This window comes from Melanerpes formicivorus, unplaced genomic scaffold (assembly GCF_026170545.1).
Source record: "Melanerpes formicivorus ecotype bairdi unplaced genomic scaffold, bMelFor1.0.p_v2 SCAF_4, whole genome shotgun sequence".
NCBI classification, from domain to species: domain Eukaryota; kingdom Metazoa; phylum Chordata; class Aves; order Piciformes; family Picidae; genus Melanerpes; species Melanerpes formicivorus.
This window is the reverse complement of record NW_027142356.1, coordinates 15259725-15278956: the sequence shown is the minus strand read 5'-3', so window position 1 is coordinate 15278956 and position 19232 is coordinate 15259725. Positions and strand designations below refer to the sequence as shown.

Sequence of the window (19232 nt, the reverse complement as noted above, 5' to 3'; positions counted from 1 at the left end):
GATTTTCTTATTTTAACTCCATGAGTTATACTGCTAGTAGGATTATAAGAAACAAAATTCACTGTGTCAGGTTTGGGCTTTTTTTTTTGTTTCCCCCATTGTGCTAAGTGATACAAGAAATGAGAAAAATTTTAAACTGATTTTCATATTCTACCATGTTTGACCCCTTGTAGATTGCTAAATGATTGTTACCATGTTCATAAATAAAACATTTTAGAACCATGTTTGACTGCTGTTACTAATATACAACAGATTTTATATACAGCTTACCATATATGTAATAGTTTACAAGTGGAAAGAGGAAAGGCCGTTAATACTGGCTGGGCTAATTGAGTATTTGACAACTTTTCAGTCTGAATCAAAATGCTTAAGAATGTAATATACTGAGATGTCAGGGACTGATAATTATTAAAGCCACTATAAATTCATCTGTAAGTCTGATATGCTTATATGAGCTTTCTCCAACCTAACAGTACGTAAAGTGGGTTTACAAAATACGTATCTTTTTTTAATGGATCTTACTTTTTGTTTAGCTGGATCACCGATACAATGAATTCAAGCTCCAAGCAATTATGTCTGAGCATAAGAAGACAATCACAGCCATATCGTGGTGTCCCCACAATCCTGACATGTTTGCAAGTGCCAGTGCAGATAGTTTAGTGATCATTTGGAATGTCACTGAACAGAAAGTTGTGGCCAAGTTGGACAATACAAAAGGTATTTCAGACATGGAGATTTATTTGATCTATTTGATCCATACAGCTTTTTCATCCAATGGTATCAGAAATACTTGATAGAGAATAAACTCTAAGCAGTTAGTAATCCAGAGGTTTGACTATTGCATAATGCAATATTCTTGCCAGATTCGTTGCAGTTCATTTTAGAAAATAATGATAATGTGTTTGAGTAAATTGCTGAACTATTATAACTGATAAATTTAGGAATTTTCTTTGCCACTGATTTCTTTTTGAGCAGGAAAACTTTTTAATTTTTTTTTTACTGTGTAAAAGGATAAATAATAATGATTTAAACATTCAGTGTTTTCATGAAGACTTTACAGAAGTGAAATCAAGTAAAATGTAGCCTTCAGCAGATTCAAATCTAAGTTACCAGTGAAAACCAGCTTTTGTTTAAACACCCTAATGCTTTTCTACCTGCATCTTGAAACTGGTGATTTGGCTTTTGTAATAGAAGTCTAGGGTGTTAAAAGTCTTTGTCTGACACTTTTCCTTGACAGCTTTTGATTCATACTCTTAACTCAAAACTAGTACCTGTATTTCTGTTCTTACAGTCTCTGTCAGGTGTCATAGAATAGAATCACAGAATCATAGATTGGTTTGGGTTGGAAGGAACCTACAAAGGTCATCTAGTCCAACCCACCTGTAGTGAGCAGGAACACCCTCCACTAGATCAGGTTGTCCAGAACCCTGTTGAGTGTGGCCTTGAAGATCTCCAAGGATGGGGCCTCCGTGACTCCTACGTTTGCATTCTTGGAAAACAGATGCAACACAAGAGCAGTCAATATTTGATGACATAGGGAGACATTTTGTGACGCCCTCCTCTGTTCTTTCCGGAGCACATAGGATATCTCTGAAAAACTTATACATCTTGCATTTTCTACAAAAGGAATAAGTAGGAGAAAACCCATGCTGATTTAATGGATTCTAGAAGGAGTATTGTCTTAGTTTATGCATTAATATAAAACCTTACACTTCTTTTTTGATACATTGCTTGTTTAAAAAATACTTTAGCCAATGGCTACCAGTGAAAAAGTGTTATTATTATTTTAAACTTTTAAAAAGTTCATTTCCTTTTAGAATAATATGTTTAAGCCTCCTATTAATGCTGTTTTTACTTTCTTTGACATTTCCATATTAAAATGTCTAAATACAAACAGTTTTGAAATTGCAGCTTGAGGAGTTTGTCATTTTTTCTTTCAGATACTTACTATTAAGTTAGGTTACTGAGAGTTGGAGAATTGGAGATCAAAATCCTTATACTAGAATGCTTACAGTTAAGTGTTAGGCAACTGAGTTTAAACTGTCATATGTCCAGAAGGAAGCTACCAAGTGTTCCCTCTGATTACAGAGCTAGCTTTCCAATTTTGTCACAAATACCTACCTCTGTTACATTTATCTCTAAATTAAATTCCATGTTGTTTTGCAAAATTAGACACTGTAAAGATTTTAGTATCAGCTTAGTAGCAAATAGCTTACAGTAAAATGTTAACAGTGAATGAGGAAAGTATTGTGATTTGCTTTAGCATTAACAGAGTATAGGTATCATAAAATACATCCCATAAAAGTAGTAGTTAAATAATTTGGGAAACAGTCTACTTCCTACCTATAGATCTATGTAGTTTAATTCTGCACTGTAAGATGTTCACCACAGCTGTCTAATATTTGTTTTTTGTTGAGTACTAATTTATATAGCTTTTAAAGACAATTACTGAGTCAAGCAATAATGCACTGAATTTCATATCCTGGTTCTTACAAGGTTTACCTATATGTTTCAGGAATTCCTGCATCACTTAGCTGGTGCTGGAATGCTGGTGATGCAGTTGCATTTGTGTCCCACAGAGGTCCATTGTACATCTGGACTATCTCAGGACCCGACAGCGGGGTAACTGTACATAGAGAAGCACATAGTTTTTTGTCAGATATCAGTCTATTTAGATGGCATCCAAAGAAAAAAGGAAAAGTAGTATTTGGCCATACTGATGGAAGCCTCTCTATTTTTCAGCCAGGTAAAAACTGCTATGGTAAAATATTTATTTTTATGTAGATATATCTCTTGTCTCAGTATATGCATGTAATTCTGCACTTCTGTCATTTAGGTTTTATAATATATGCACTTTGCAATTGTCTTGTATACAAACATAAATGGAGATACCAGTTTATGTTATTAATTGTTGTGCAGTCTTAAATTATTTCCCCTATGTCTGGTAATAGATTTATAAAATTAGTCTAGATATAATGTGCACTAAACAGCACTTTCCCTAGAAAATAATAATGAGAGTTATTTTCAGACTGTTCCCCAGTGACCAAATACTTTTCAGCATTTTTTTCAGTATGTATCACAATAGGCTTAGTTGTACATCAATCATTAAGGAATATAGGTGGGTCATGGAATTTATCGTAACAAATTAATTGTATTCTTCATTACCAAAATTGAAAATTAGATCACAACTTCAGAACTACGGATCTAAGTTAATTATTCTTTTGGACTGTACACTTTCTTACAAAAATGAGAGCCAGTTCTTGATAATAAGAAAAAGTGAGGAAAAAAACATCTTCTTAGAAACTTTGACTCTCAATAATACAGATCATAAAGTGAAATAAGTCTTCTGTTTTGCAGGTGTCAAATTAGATATTTAATGGCTTGTTCTGGCTTCAAAATCTGTCACCATTTCATAAGTGCACACCTGAGTTTGGGGGAGCACAAGTCTAAAGGCAATTGTTCATAAAGAGTTTTTTGACTGCCACAATTATTTTTCCTAGGTTATGCTGCCTTTATTTTTGCCTGTATTTGCTGTGGTATGCAGACATTCTTAAATGACTGGATATTTTAGGCTGCGCTGCAAACCTTTACTCGTGGAAAATGTTATAACAATGTATATGATTTAATGTACTTTTCATTAGTATGAACTTATGTTAATAAACCTGACAGCTGTTTTTGTTTTTTGATGAGTTAAAAAGAAAGTTGTATCTGATAGAGCCGGAAATACTTTAAGTCAAATATTACTAAACCAGCTTCATTAATTTCACTGGTGCATACAGTAGAGCAGGCTACTAAAAAATCCAGGGAGAGACAAAATTGATATTTGCAAATCTTGTAACTATTGAAAGGATATACTTATTTTTATATTGAAATTATCTGTTTTCTTGTGCCCCTAAAGGCTCTAAAAATCAGAAACATGTCTTAAGACCCGAGTCTCTTGAAGGAACAGATGAAGAGGATCCAGTTACAGCACTGGAGTGGGACCCTTTGTCAACCGACTACCTTCTTGTTGCTAATTTACATAATGGTATTCGATTAGTTGATTCTGAGTCTCTGTCCTGTATCACAACTTTTAATTTTCCCAGTGCGGCAGCATCTGTTCAGTGTTTAGCCTGGGTTTCCAGTGCACCTGGAATGTTTATAACTGGAGGTAAGCCTTGTATTTCCTGATTTATACAAAGGTGATAAATACAGGACTGAGTCTTCAAAATTGATACTTCAAATATTATCTGTGTCATAAAATTTCTATAAACAAAAGCATACCTGCATTGTACAAAATAATTAAAATGAAACTGTAGAAAAAGAAACAGAAAACTACACTGAGGAGTTTTTGCTTATTTTGTATTTGTTGTGTACGTAAAGAAGTTACTTTGAACTATTTTTTATACCGAATATTTTCCTCATGCACACTTCAGCAACAAATGACAGTTACTTTGGGAATGGGAAGGAAAATGCATTGTACTGGTGGATGTCACTTCTTGAGCCCCTGCTTTTTTTCCCTCTGCTTTCAGAATAATTAAAAAAAAAATAATTACCTATTTTCTGCCTCATTTCTACACCATAGATGTTACTGCTGAGGTTGAACTAATGAATAAGGAAAGAGGGACTGTGGGAATATTTCATAACAAAAGAGGTTCCGTAGTTTATCTACTAAGGTTTAAATAACTAATGTTGTTAATAGTGGTATTACCATGGAGATGACAGTGCCTGCTTATAAAATTCTTCTTAGAATTCTAAATTAATACATTAATTTTTAAATTTATGCTTACATTAGTCCACAAATTGCACACCTCTGTGTATAGCAAAAAGAGAGTGATAAATTAATTTTTATTATTTTTTTTTATGTTTTCTTGAACCTCAGATTCTCAGGTTGGTGTGTTACGTGTTTGGAATGTTTCACGTACAACACCTATAGATAATTTTAAATTGAAGAAAACCGGTTTCCATGGTTTACATGTGCTAAGTTCTCCTCCAAAGAAAAAGTGTAAGTGTAACTTTGACTGTTATTCATTGCAGTGTCTGCAATCTAAGGAAATCTTGTTTGTGAACCTTGTTATATTCAAGTTGGTCTCTGTAAGTTTGTGTAGACTGTAGTTCTAAAGTAAACAAAATACCCTCTGGTACCGGTGGACTAGAAAATGCATAAAGGATCAAGTACTTTATAAAGTCCTTCTTTAGCAGGCAATGCTTCATACAGTAGTTCTCCATTTCTTTTGTTTTTAATCTCATTGGAATACAAAGCATTTTACTCTTTGTTATTTATTACTAAATTTTAAAAGTATAAAATAATCTTACCTATTTATATCTTTTGCTTTTATTTTGTTAAGCATATTCATCACAGTATCCTACTAAAAATCACCATACATCCTCAACAAGTGAGGCTGTTCCTCCTCCAACTTTAACCCAAAACCAAGCATTTTCTCTTCCTCCTGGTCATGCTGTCTGTTGCTTCATGGATGGTGGAGTGGGGCTGTATGACATGGGAGCCAAAAAGTGGGATTTCCTTAGAGATTTGGTATGTTTCATTTCTGTCTTTAGAATGAGAGTTTATTTGGCTTACATGCTTTCTTCTAACAGCAAAAAATTGAGAATGAAGTCTTCATAGCACTGCAAAACAGTTTCTATGATTAAAAGGAGTCTAAATTTCTAGGAAACAAAATGACACTTCTGAAGTTAAAATTAACTCTTCATTTCAAAAGACTAAATCTTGTTGGTTGTGTTCTGTCAGTTTGATTTTATCTAGAAATAAAGATATAAGGCCTTGGGTTTGGTAGCTGCTTTTTTTAGGGTTTGAACTGAAATTTTAGTTTGATGGCCTTCTCAGAAATGGTATCAAGATAATTTACTCTAAACCAGAATCAAAGTTCTAGTCAAATCACAGAGGAAAATATATGCAACTCAGATGATCAGGTCACTCAGTTTAAAATGACAAATACTGAATTAGTGAATCTTTCTTGAAGCAGAAATTCAAAACTGGGTTTGTCAGATATTAGGTGAGCCTCTTCTTCATTCCGCTTTTGGTTATTCTTGAAGATTTTTCATTTTTCACTCTTCCCTTTGTATGAGAGAAACTTGAATCTATCCCCATATGCATTTGAATAGAGACTGCTGGTTAGTTTTTTTTCCCCATTTTTAATGGTTTTGGTCCTGCAAAGCATCTGAGGCATAAAAAATTTGCATATTATGTTTCTCATGTGTGTACCAAATTAAATTCTACAAATGCATGTCTTAGCAAAGGAGAAACTGATGTGAAATTTTTAATGGATTGAAGTTTAAACTGCAGTAGAGCATAGACGCATAGACTGTAGAAACATGTAAAACTCAGTGGAATAGTAGAAAACTTGTAGAACATGATCAATATACTAAGCTTTATTTTTTTCAGTCACATAATTTTGCCCTTCAATTAAATAGGTATTGGGGTTTTTTGCAAATATTATTCCCTTTTTTTTTTAGGTTGACTCTTCATTCTACCTTTTATAAACTCAGTTCCAACAGGAAATACGAGCAAGTCCCTGGCACTGCATGACTTTGTTGTTTCAGGGTAGAATTTTGTTGTCATTAGCAATGATCTATGAAATGGAGGAGTGTTGTAGTCCAAGCTATTTTATGCCTTTTAATTCTGACTGAGCCATAACATATAGGTGTTTATTGAACTCAGACCTAACAGATTATAATACAGTGTATTTTAGAGTATGCTAGAGTTGGACTTTTGACAAAAAATCAAATTTAATAAAAATGGATTAAATATTTGTTTCATTTAAGGGACATGTTGAGACCATCTTTGATTGCAAATTCAAACCCGATAACCCTGATCTTCTTGCTACAGCTTCATTTGATGGCACAATAAAAGTTTGGGACATAAATACTTTAACAGCGGTTTACACATCTCCTGGTAATGAGGGGGTTATTTATTCCATTTCTTGGGCTCCAGGTGAGAATATTTTGCTTTAGGTCTAAATATTTTTTGAATCAGCATTGACTAGCAGAATTTGTGTTATACAAGTGTGAGATAGGAGGGTGTCTTGTAAGATTTAAACATAACCAAAGTGTTATCAGTGAAACTTAGGGAATTCAATGCTTCAGACCTTGTTGACAACTACTCATACTTTTCCTGCTTCTTTCACATCCCTTACTCTTAGGAGTTCCTCTCTGCCTTGTACTTTATTCCTAATGTATAACTGAATGGATACCACCATTTGTATTTAGTCTCAAAAGATCTTTGAACTTAGTGATTACTCTATGTTTTTCCCCCTATTATTCTCTTGCCTCAATTTTTCCATCTTATATCTGTACCTCTCAAGATTCTTCCTGCATGTATTGACTTTTCCACCTCTGAAGTGTGGTATAAAATAAGTTACAACTTTCATATATTTGTGCCATATGGATACTTGGAAAAGTGTAACAATATTGGGGTTATTATGGTAATGAATGTTCAGCTGCTTTTGGATTAGCCTTTCATTCAGTTTTCAGGGTCTCCCTATGGAATCATATATTAAGATTTTCCACCATGGATCATGTGATTAGAGAGTCAGCTACATAGTTGATGGGCTTAGGTACTGCACTGGTGCAAGATTAAGAAAAAAATACTGTTAGATGTTCTGTCATGGTCTTCCTGATATGTCTTTGTATGTAGGGAACTTGAAAAGAATATGCTTTAGCTGCTAGAACTTTAAGCTTGAAACATTAAGATTATACCTCTTTCTTCAGTTTGAGACATATGTATTGTGGACATTATTTCATAGAGTCATAGAATGGTAGGGGTTGGAAGAGTCCTCCAAAGATCACTGAATCCAATGTCTCTGCCAAAGCATGATCACCTAGGGATCTCTTTTTTTTCCCTTTCTTGCCACCTTAACTTTGAGCAGATCTTAAGAATACTTTTTACAACAATACTTTTATTTTGCCCTTTCCTCAGAATAAGAATGTAGAAAAGCAGGTTTTTGGGCTTTTGTTGAAATTAATATTTGTGATTTAGTATCAAATGCTGTCCTTAAACTGTGAAAAACTCTTGTTTATGTACCATTCATGACTTCTGTTTATGTTACATTTCTTGAAGTTACAGTGTAAACTCACTAGTCAAATGATACTGTGATCTTATATTTATTGTGAGATCTTACAAATGTCTTTCTCTAAAGGAGATCTGAACTGCATAGCAGGTGCAACATCTAGAAATGGTGGTTTCATCTGGGATGTCAGAAAAGGCAAAATGATAACCAGATTCAGTGAGGTAAGCTGAGATTACTTCTTTTTTTATGTCTATATGAATGTAATTCAGGTGTTGCCTTTATTGCCTATAAATAAAATGATTCAGAGTTCATATTTTTGTAAAAGGTTGCTAATATATAAAGATTATGTGGATGCCAGCTTATCTCTGAAGCAGAAGCATTTTTACCTCCTCAGACTGAGTTTGTGATGTGAGGATGATGAAGCACCAAATTATCTCCTTTCTTAAAACTGGTCCTGTAATGATACACAGCAAAAGCATAGCGGATTCTGTCTTAAACATGTAAATATACATGGATATATAGACTTGGTATCAAAATGTAAAATTATCTTCTGTATTTTCATACATAAGACCCAGAAAAAAAATTCAGTCCCTGAAGTCTGGACCCATAAAGCTGTACTTTGCAGCACAGTGAACAGCTGGCCTTATTTAGAATCTTGTCTTTTGTTACCTGAAATCTGTGCAAATCCTGAAACTGTAACATAATTGTTAATAGCAGAAGAAGCTATCTAATACTATGTTGTGTATTAGTATACAGCTGTAATAATCAGATAATGCAAACATAATTAACTGTAGCACCTGTTGCTAGGACATTTTTTAAGAAGACAAGGATGGTGTAGGGGGTATGGAGAGCTGGGGAGGTGGGAATAAAACATTCAGGAGTTATTCAGTTTTAGCACCCACAAGATTAGCACTTGTGCTACTAAGCTTCCTTTCTCAAACACTCATCCTAATATGTGTCCCACTAAAGTTTTCACATACCATAATTATTCATGCCCAGTAACTTCATTATTCCAGCAAGCAGCTAACCCCTTTTTTTCAGTCTTCAGGTTTATATAGTTATGTGCTTCTCATTCTTCAACTTGACCCAGTTCTGTCTGTTAGATCCTAAAGAATATGATATTTTTACTGTGTGTCTGTCCTCAGCCCAAATTTTTGGACTTGGATTCTCAAATGTCATAGCTGTATTTGGGACTGATTACAATGTGATTTTGCATAGTATGCATTGCTGGGAAAAAAGGGCTGAAACACATAGGAGAATAAAACAAAAAGATGAGTCAATAGATGAGAGAAAAAGGGGTGAATTATTTCTTATTGATAGGTATTTTGCATTTTTTGAAGCATGGAAAGAATGGAATCTTCTGCATTGCCTGGAGTCATAAAGATTCCAAAAGAATAGCAACCTGCAGCAGTGATGGATTTTGGTAAGTTACTGAAAGAGAAAACCTAACTGCTAAGTGCACTTGTCAAGTCATTAAACTTTGACAGTTGTATCAGTGATTAATGGTAATTTTTTTCTTATTAGAAAAATATTGATTATATTATTCTCATGTATTTGTTAGGATATATTTCTCATGATTTAGAAAAAGAAATAGTTGCAAAAAGAAGAGTATGTAAGACATTGATAGTGAAACTGAATATTGATTTTTATTTAACCAGGAATTTTCTAGATTTCTTCCCTTGTAGATATGAAGGACACATCCAAAGCTATCCCACTTGACTTGTCTTCATTTAACAAAAAATTTGTGTCTGTTGTTTGAATGACTTAGGAATCACTATTTTAGAAGAAAGTAATTGCAACGGTACTATTGCAGGAGTGTAATAGCTTATTTGTAAATAACTGCAAATGCCCATTGTGAACAACTTTGAAGGTAGTATGTTTCAGTAGATTTTTAAATGTACATTCTTTTCTTTTGCTACCCATGTTATTGCAGCTCAAACACAATAAGCATGAATTCTAGAAAACAAACAGCTTTAAAAAAAAAAATTAAAAAAAAGGTCCCTAAAGGTCTGCTTGTACCTTAAAGCTATAGCTACAGCTTGGATTTGGGGCTAGGAAGATCCTTTCGGTGGGCGTCTTTACAGCATTTCTGAAAGAACAGTGACTCTAAAGTCAAATCTTTTGTTGGGACATGTATAGTTAAGCTTGTAGTTGAGAGGCTGTAGGATTAAAAATTTCTTATTTGCTACACATTTTGCTACCTGGCTTATTTGCACAGAATCAAACTTGATTTTGGGTAGCTTACTCAGAATGCATTTTTCCTCACAATATTACATTGTAATTGCTTTCAGTATCATTCGAACCATCGATGGCAAGATCCTTCACAAGTACAAACATCCAGCTGCAGTGTTTGGTTGTGACTGGAGTCAGAATAACAAGTAAGTAAAAATTAACCCAACAAATTGATACTATTTACGTTTAAATTGATTTAACAATAAAGTAACACAAAGTTACTCATAGTGTGCTATTTACTGTGATGTTAGAGCTCTGAAATGTTTCCTTTTCCACAGTAGGATATGTCTGTAGCAGCTTTTTATTCCCAACAGTGTACTTTATTGCCCTGAATGAACTTACTTAACTTTCAAAGGAGGATCTTTTCCTGTTGATGAGAGAAAAAGGAAAAGTTCTCTGGCTAAATATGTAATGGGGAACAGGAGGGATGGGGAAAGCATTCAATACCATTTACATTGGTTTCCTTCTAATGACTGCCAAACTGAAGATGTAGCAGGCCACTAAATACATCTTTGATGTATGTTAATAGAACTTTTTGTCAAAAAAAATAATTGTACAGTAATTCAGTCTGTTTTGTGTTGATGCTTGATCATACTAGTGCAAATACTATTGTCTTTTGTAACTAATAGATCTTTGTCACTTTTTTTCTGATGTAGTATATTTAATTGGGTTATCAATAATTATAAAGAGGCAAAGGAGAAGCAAAAATGCTTCTTTAAAAAACACACTTTTAAAAAGTAAATTGTGAAATACATACCATATTTATTTTAAACTAAAAAAGCATAAGTATTTTTGATATCTCTGTGACCAAAGATTTCACCATTTTTATTTTGTAGAGATATGATTGCTACTGGTTGTGAGGATAAAAATGTTCGTGTTTACTACTTGGCAACGAGCTCTGATCAGCCATTGAAAGTTTTTTCAGGGCATACTGCAAAGGTGTTTCATGTACGATGGTCTCCTCTGAGAGAAGGAATCCTCTGCAGTGGCTCTGATGATGGGTGTGTATTTCTGATCTGTTAGAAAACTTAAAACCTCAAGCAAGCCTATGAGAAAAATTTTATATTTTAGTTATGCTGGTACTGGCACCTTTGAAAAGCCTGTCAATAATATAATAATCTAAATCTCTGCCTTGTTAAGATTCAGGCTGTAGATTTATTGTTAGCTTAATATAATATTCGGCAGCAGGATCGTTATCTTAAATTGTCACAACTGCTGGAGCAGTGCAACTTCAGAGATACTTTACCAAGAGTAGAGTTAGTGACTCATACTTGTTACTCCTATTAATGATACAAGGGGGATACTACATGCATACATTATGTATTTAAGATGTGAGTGCAACACCTGCTTTATTTGATGTCTTTCAAATATATAATTAAGTATAATCTGTGGAGATTTTTAATAAGTGCTAAGTACTTCACTTTGGTTTTGATGACATTTCCTGAGGGAGAGCACATTAATCTATGGTATAAGCAGAAGGATTTTCTTACGACTTTCTGCAGAACATGCAAACTTCATTGTAAAGGATCACAGGTTTGGAGTATTGTCTTCTCTTGCTTTCCCCAGTATCATTCATTAGATGTCTATGCTTGGAGCAAAATCTGTACTGGAATGACTCCTGAAAAAACCAAACCTGACTAAAGAATTCTTTTACATGTAAATCCTATTTCACATGTGTATGTAGTGAATACAAAATGTTGTCATAGTGTCATTATGAGATACTCTGATTTTATTACTTACCATGGCTATGTATTAAGACTTGATTACAGAGGGATTGCCAGAATGTAGTCACACTTTCATTTTCAGGGCTAGTTCTTGACCCAGTGCACCATGAACCTGCTTATCCCACCATTGGAGAACTGCTCTAAAAGGATGCTGTGAAGGACAGTATCAAAGCCTTATTAAAATACACTGACTAGGCATGCAACCTTACCATGGAAGAATATCAAATTAGTTAACATTCCTTTTGTGAACTCACATTGACTGCCTGTGCCTGATGGTTTCATTATTCTTTAAATGTCTTTCAGTAGTACCCTGCATGATCATCATAATTTCCCCAGGAACTGCAGGTTGGACTAGCAGATCTGTAGTTCCCAGTGTCTGTCAGAAAGCTCTTAGGAGAGATAGAACTTACAGTTTTGCTTTGCTTTCTTTCATTTTTTTTCCTATTGACTGTTCTAACGTAATTTTATTATGTATGCAGGCATACAGGCAACCTGTCTCTCACTGACATGTAAGATAAGGAGCATGTGAGATTTTTCAAAGACTATGGTAGATGGAATAGTTTCTTACCCTGGTGAAATGTCTTTGGTATGTTTTGTACCCTGTCCAAAACATGAAAGTCATTGGCTTCAAGCTCTCCAATTAAAACTTCTGTAAACATACTGCAAATAATTATTCTGATGAATTTGCTTACAATATTGGTGAAGTAGAGAGAAGATGATATTTCAGTAGGTGACTTGATGGACATAGGTCTTTTTAATCCTGTTTCAGTACTGTTCGGATATGGGATTATACACAGGATGCTTGCATAAATATTCTTAGTGGACATACAGCTCCAGTACGGGGACTGATGTGGAACCCAGAAATTCCTTACCTTCTAATATCTGGCAGTTGGGACTATACAATTCGAGCCTGGGACACAAGAGATGGAACATGTTTGGACACAGTTTATGATCATGGTGCAGATGTATATGGTAATACTTTAAAATTTTGTTTTATTTTGGTATTGAAATGTATTTTAAAACATTTTAAAATGCATAAAATAGCTTGAACTAGTTATTAGATAAACTTAGTTGTTTGACTACATTTTAAAATGCCTTTCTCTACTAGGATTAACATGTCATCCTAGTCGTCCGTTTACTATGGCATCTTGTTCTCGTGACTCCACTGTGAGACTCTGGTCATTGGCACCTCTTATAAACCCTCTACAAATAAATGTCTTAGTGGATAGATGTTGGGATGAGATAATAGGTAATACAGGTAAGTAAGTTGTATATACTCTCATTTTAATTTTCTGCATGTTACTTTATTTCTTTTTTCGTTCTGATGTATAAATCTTTGTGTATGTTAGATCGGGCTGTAGAATCTGGTGCTCCTCCTTTGCTGTGCGGTAAAGTTTCCAAGGACATTAAACAAGAAGTGGAAAAATTGACAGGAAATCCTCAAGGAAAAAAACTAAGGTGGTTTTCAGAATGTTTTTCAGTAAGTATTCTGCAAACTTAAGGATGTTGTCACTGAGCATGACTTTCTTTTCTGAAGTTAATCTTCAAAAATTAAATTTCTTCTCTACAATAATCTTTGTCTCTCTTTCTAAAGGGAGCTCAGAAAATAGGCACAAATCAATTCTGTCCCTTAGCAGTTCTGCATGTAAAAATTTCATGACTAATATGTCAGTACAGCAGTCTACAAAGAGTTGGTTCACCCGAAGCATTGGGTTTGATTTCTAACTAAATTGAAATGTGTGATTTGTAAAATACTAAAAAAAATCTTCCTCAGTTCTGTGAATTACAAATACTGACATTTCCTGGTTTATTCTTAATCTTTTTAAATATAATTCCTTGATTTACAGAAGTTATATATGTTGACATCCTGTGTTAATTCAAAAGTAAAACTATTATAAGAATTTTAACATTTTCTAGAAACAAAAGCTTATTTTGATCATCTGTGTTCAGTGCTGTTTTGAGTCCAGAAAATTAAATGTATTGTGCTTAAAGTATGGGGAGTCAAGTATGAGCTCTAAGGGACTGAAAATACAGAGAATGGTCTGTCTTTTTATTTTTTAACTGCTTGTAGGATCTCCTGGTTTTTGTCTGCTCAGAACTAATTTGTAATCCTTAGACAAGGATTGTAATTCTTAGAGAAGTTTCTCTGGGTCAAAGGTTTAATGATTTTTTTTCTTTTTTAATGCTTTTTATTACATGCTCCTGCATCCCAGCTTTTTTATGCCAGCAGTAACCACCAGATAGCTTGTATACCTTTGGAGCAAAAGGCAAGCTCTCAACTATGTGCACATGTAACCAAATACTTGCATGGATCTTGCTGTATCTTCACAGCCTTCAATACTGAAGGAGTTACACTGTTTTGAACTAGTTTATGTCTTCTTAGTATAGCCTGTAATATTGAAATGGACTGAAATTTTATTTCTTATAATTGACTGACAAATGTTTTCCAATGGTGTATAATTTCAAGTTTCTCTTTTGGACATTGCTGTAATATAGCTCTTTTCTTCTGTAATAAATTTAGCCTCCAGGAGGCAGCCAAAATTTATGGGACTTGGTTGATGTAATAAATGGACAGGATGACAGTTTGCTTCCACAAAACTATTCCAAAGGAATTATGCATATGAAACATCTTGTTAGATTTAGAACGGTAAGTGAAGCATGAACAGTATGTGAAAATGGTTGTTAATCCATATAGTAATTCATTCTTTAAAAATAACATTCAGTGCTATACAAAAGGGTTACTAATTCAATTGCAATTGTGCATTATCAGTTGTCTTTACATGATTAGTATGCCAGAACAATGGCATCTAGTTAAGTGCACACATACTCTCTTAAAACGCTAGGTTATAATTATTAATGAGGAAAGCAGTTTTCAAAATAGAGAAAAGAAATTGCAAAGCAAGCATCACTGCAGCTTGACTGATGAAGTGATTTTATCTGGCCCATTATATATTCTGTACTTTTATATTCAATGAAGTCAGTCATATTTGGTTGTATAAACAAGAAGTTTGTAGTTATGTTCAGATGCAGGTACAGGGGAACTCAGGTCTGAAAATGGAGGAGAGTCAGCAGAAATATGTTATCTGGCTGTCTGGAAGAAGGAATGAAAAAATGAGAAACCACCATTAATACAGATAATGCAGCTGAAGAGTGAGTCAGATGTAAATATGAAATTCAAGTACTAGGCCATAAATTTATTAGTAGCTACATAAATAAATATGCAACCAGACATAAAATTTGTGCAGAATATGGGGAACTGTGGTTCTGTTGGGGAATTAGGGATACTAAAAACTCCCATACTCTAATGGCTGGGTTGGAAATACAGTAATATTTGTATGCAGTAATATTTGTAGATATGGAATATCCATATCTATTGTATAGATCTGGAAATGCATCTATTGGTCATAAAGGTAATGGAGTATGACAGATCAGGACACAGGTTGAACCTCTTGTCTTTATTCTTTCTTTATGTGGGCATCATTATAATGGTAATAAGTACAATTTCCAGCTCTGTGGTTTATATTCACATACTCTTTAATTTCAAAAGAATCACGATTTTGACAGTGAACATCTGGATGAATTACTACTACATATGAGAAAATGGGCTAAAAAAAAATATACATAAAAGATTAAAGGAAGATAGTCAAGAAAAATGTATGTGTGCAATAAAACACACAGTTACTTTAACAAGTTCACTTTAATATCATTGTAAAGTCTTCTAATTACTTCACTATACTCTCATAGTAACATCTTTTGATTAGCCTCAAAAGGATTTTTTTTTCTTAAATTACATCCTTTGTATGCCATTGTAATGTTTGGCACTAGATAATTCTTAAGAAAACTTGTTTTCATCAGAGAAGATTGTAATTGGTAAAAAAAAATATTACATTTATCTTTTTTTTCTTTCTTTCTCAGTCCAAGGCACAAGAACTGACAACAGTAAAAATGTCCAAGTTTGGAGGTGGTATTGGTGCACCAAGCAAAGAAGAGAGACTCAAAGAAGCTGCAGACATACATCTAAGATTAGGACAAATTCAGCGATATTGTGAACTAATGGTAGAACTTGGAGAGGTATAATACCAGATGTTGTTAAAGAATAATGAAATAGGAAGATGTTTGAAAACCAGATACCCTAGCAAAGATGGGGTAGCAATCAAATGGGTCCCAAATCCAGAAAAGAATAATTTTGTTACATTTTTAACATATGTAGTCTAGTGCATAGATAATTCCTTATTTTACCTCTTAACAAATTTATTTTTAATGGAAGACACATGAAGCTAGTTAGAAAATAGAGCTGCTTCGCAAAATAATCAGGTTAAATGTATTGCTGCTTTCTTCTAGTGGGACAAAGCTCTCTCAGTAGCACCTGGTGTATCAATGAAATACTGGAGGAAGTTAATGCAAAGGTAAAATAATAAAAATGTGCTGAATTGTAGCTTCTGTCCTTAAAAAGACACAGACAAGTAGGAAGGATGAACGTTAGTATCACTTGTACTTGGCTTTTGTTACAGCAGTCTAGAGATGTTACTTTTTGTTCACTAAGCTTTGGAATGGAACTGTGGAGGATTTCAATAAGTATTTTATGTACAGGAATCGAAGGGTTAATCATAAATTACAACTTTTACTGCAAACTCATTAGTGCAGTATCCAGATTATTCTGACACCTGGAAAGGCAGACGGGTTTCATTGAAATTTATCTGGTTTCATTTAGAACCTATGCTATAGGGATGAGTTTGTTGATCAATTAAATATGTAAGTTCTCTTGTTTATTTATCAATTTGTTTAATTAGGAGAGCTGATCAGTTAATTCAGGAAGAAAATGATGATGTCATCCCATACTGTATAGCTGTTGGAGATGTTAAAAAAATAGTTTCTTTCTTTACTTCAAGAGGCCAGCTTAAAGATGCTCTTCTTATTGCACAGGTATTATATATAACAGTGTGGGGAATGTATTTAGCTATTTGTTTTCACCTCTGAAGATGACAAACATACTTGTCCTTTAGAAATGTCTATCTGTATGTCATTTTCTAATAGCAGCTGGATAGAGCACAGAGTGGAACTTTGAGATATGTTTAAATTTCACAAGCTCTAATGTTTGAACCCTAAAGCACCTTAAAGCTTCAGAAAGATCTTCATTTTTCTTGTAGGAGACACGATGTAAGGGTTATTCTTACTGCAATTCATAGACTAGCCTTTGTCTCAAAGTTTTACTCAGATAATATTAAACAACAAAATAGCAGGACTTTCTTTCCCTTTTAACTGAGCCCAGAGTTTTAATGTTGTTTCTCTAGATACACCTTAAAGCACATGAGAGAATTTCCTTTCAACCCACACTGATCTCATTTAATGTTAGAAATAATTTATTGCCAGACATAAAAAAGGTTCAGCTTATGCCACCTTTCCAGATTCGCTGCTATACCTACTGAGAAGTATCTATTGAGTTTATCTTTCATTCACAACCACTTGCTCCTTGGTGTGTAAAAAAGAAGGTTGTGGCCGTCACTGTCCATTTTAAGCATGTTCAGATGCCAGAAAAATCCTGTACAAATGCATAGGAAGGAAGAGATCTCTGGCTTCTGTAGAATTTCTTGTATGCTTGGATGAAACTAGGCTAAGATTCAGGTATGAATAACTTCATTGGTTTTAAACATTTCCTTTCTTATAAGTGAGCTTTAGAAGAAAATATGTAGATCTTACTTTTTTTGTTGTTGAAAATTCATATGCCATATCCAGTATCATTCATTCATCATTTTTTTATTCACTTCTAGGCAGCTTGTGAGGGAAATATACAGACGTCACCACTCTCCACAACGAGTGTATCTTCAAATTCTGGTGGAAACAATACAGATTGTTACAACGAGTATGTTATTCTAGTTTATATCTAAAGCCTCACTTCAGTGGACAATGTAAAGTCTTAAATAAACCTTAGTGACTTAATTTGACAATCAGCAATGTAGAATTTGACAACAAAACATTACTCTCCTGTTACTTAGTTGACAGACTTACTAACTAATGCTCCACTGAATAGTTCTGCCATTGTGGCACCTTCTGGTACCAAAAGAATTTTTCATATGTATATATTATAAATGTTCTTTTAATTTACTTGCTGTTTAAGGTACATTCATATGTATGTAAATGTATTTAAATATCTGGAATGCTAACTTAGAAATTTTGGTGAGCATAGTAATATTTAGCATTAACAAGTATCTGTGAGACTCTCTTTTATGCATGTTTTCTTCCTGAAGCCTCACTTTATTAGTGAAGTTTCTGACAATGTACACTAATAGCCATATTTCCATTGTGTGTCCATAAAAAAGTCTTCTTGTTGAGAACAGTGCTTAAAAACATAAATTACATTATTAAGTTATATGTGTCATAACAAAAGAAGCTTGGAGGCTGTGTAGTTACTTCATTTACATGTGCAATTTTTGAGCAATTAAAGATATTTATGCAGAGTTCACAGGTACAGAGTGAATACCCAAATACTTGAATTTTTTTCTGTCAGTCTGGAGAGACATTCCCAGACTGACTCACCTGAATATGCATCAACCTAAGCAGTGGATTGCATTTTGAAACCTGGTGGTGTTATTAAGTCACATACACAAATTTTAGGGTACAGAAGCAAATGTGGTGAGTTGTACACAAGAGTCAAAGAACTCAGAATGACCTTGCAGAATTCATTTTTTGTTCCTGCAGGCTCCTGCACGAGGTCAGTAAAGAACTAGCAGAATGGTATTTCCAGAATGGCCATGCAGTGCTTGCAGCATGTTGCCATCTGGCTGTTGAAAACATAGAGGTAATTTTTAAATTGTTTTCCTCTTTAACTATGCAAAGTCCAACATTTACTTCCTTTTTACATCTCCACATGTTAATTGGTTTTTAAAATCTATGTATCACATGCCAAAATGTGTTACTATATTTTAACATTTGCCTGTATATAACAATGTAGTTTGATCCTTACAATAGTATTAAATTTAGTAGCAAAACTCCTGATTCTATTAAGTTTAAGATTTCTTTCACACACAGAAGCTATTATGTTGTTATTATTTATTAATATTTTAATATATCTTGTTATATTAAAAAATACAAAGTAGCTAAGTATCTTGTATATACATATTCATATAAATACTACATTTTACTGTTCTTTGTGACTCAAGAGACCCATTCAGAACTGGAATTTTATTGTGCTACAAAAGACCAGATCTCTCCCTTGAGGAATTTGCAGTCTAAGTGATGAAGTAAATAAGAAAAAAATCACCCTCAGTACAAA

General features: G+C 33.8%; 1 protein-coding gene across 7 annotated transcripts in view; it reads left to right on the top strand.

Moving 5' to 3' along the window:
- WDR17 (WD repeat domain 17) overlaps positions 1-19232 on the top strand; it is a 45892-nt gene that overhangs the window by 13860 nt on the left and 12800 nt on the right. For all 7 annotated transcript variants that reach the window (XM_068137046.1, XM_068137047.1, XM_068137049.1 and 4 more), the window contains exons 3-21: positions 534-717; positions 2516-2746; positions 3899-4150; positions 4862-4984; positions 5328-5515; positions 6763-6931; positions 8136-8227; positions 9347-9429; positions 10298-10384; positions 11075-11239; positions 12732-12934; positions 13071-13220; positions 13312-13442; positions 14484-14609; positions 15878-16033; positions 16304-16368; positions 16753-16885; positions 17731-17822; positions 18659-18758. In XM_068137046.1, the coding sequence (XP_067993147.1) occupies positions 534-717; positions 2516-2746; positions 3899-4150; positions 4862-4984; positions 5328-5515; positions 6763-6931; positions 8136-8227; positions 9347-9429; positions 10298-10384; positions 11075-11239; positions 12732-12934; positions 13071-13220; positions 13312-13442; positions 14484-14609; positions 15878-16033; positions 16304-16368; positions 16753-16885; positions 17731-17822; positions 18659-18758 (2730 nt within the window). The remainder of the gene's footprint in view (positions 1-533; positions 718-2515; positions 2747-3898; positions 4151-4861; positions 4985-5327; positions 5516-6762; positions 6932-8135; positions 8228-9346; positions 9430-10297; positions 10385-11074; positions 11240-12731; positions 12935-13070; positions 13221-13311; positions 13443-14483; positions 14610-15877; positions 16034-16303; positions 16369-16752; positions 16886-17730; positions 17823-18658; positions 18759-19232) is intronic.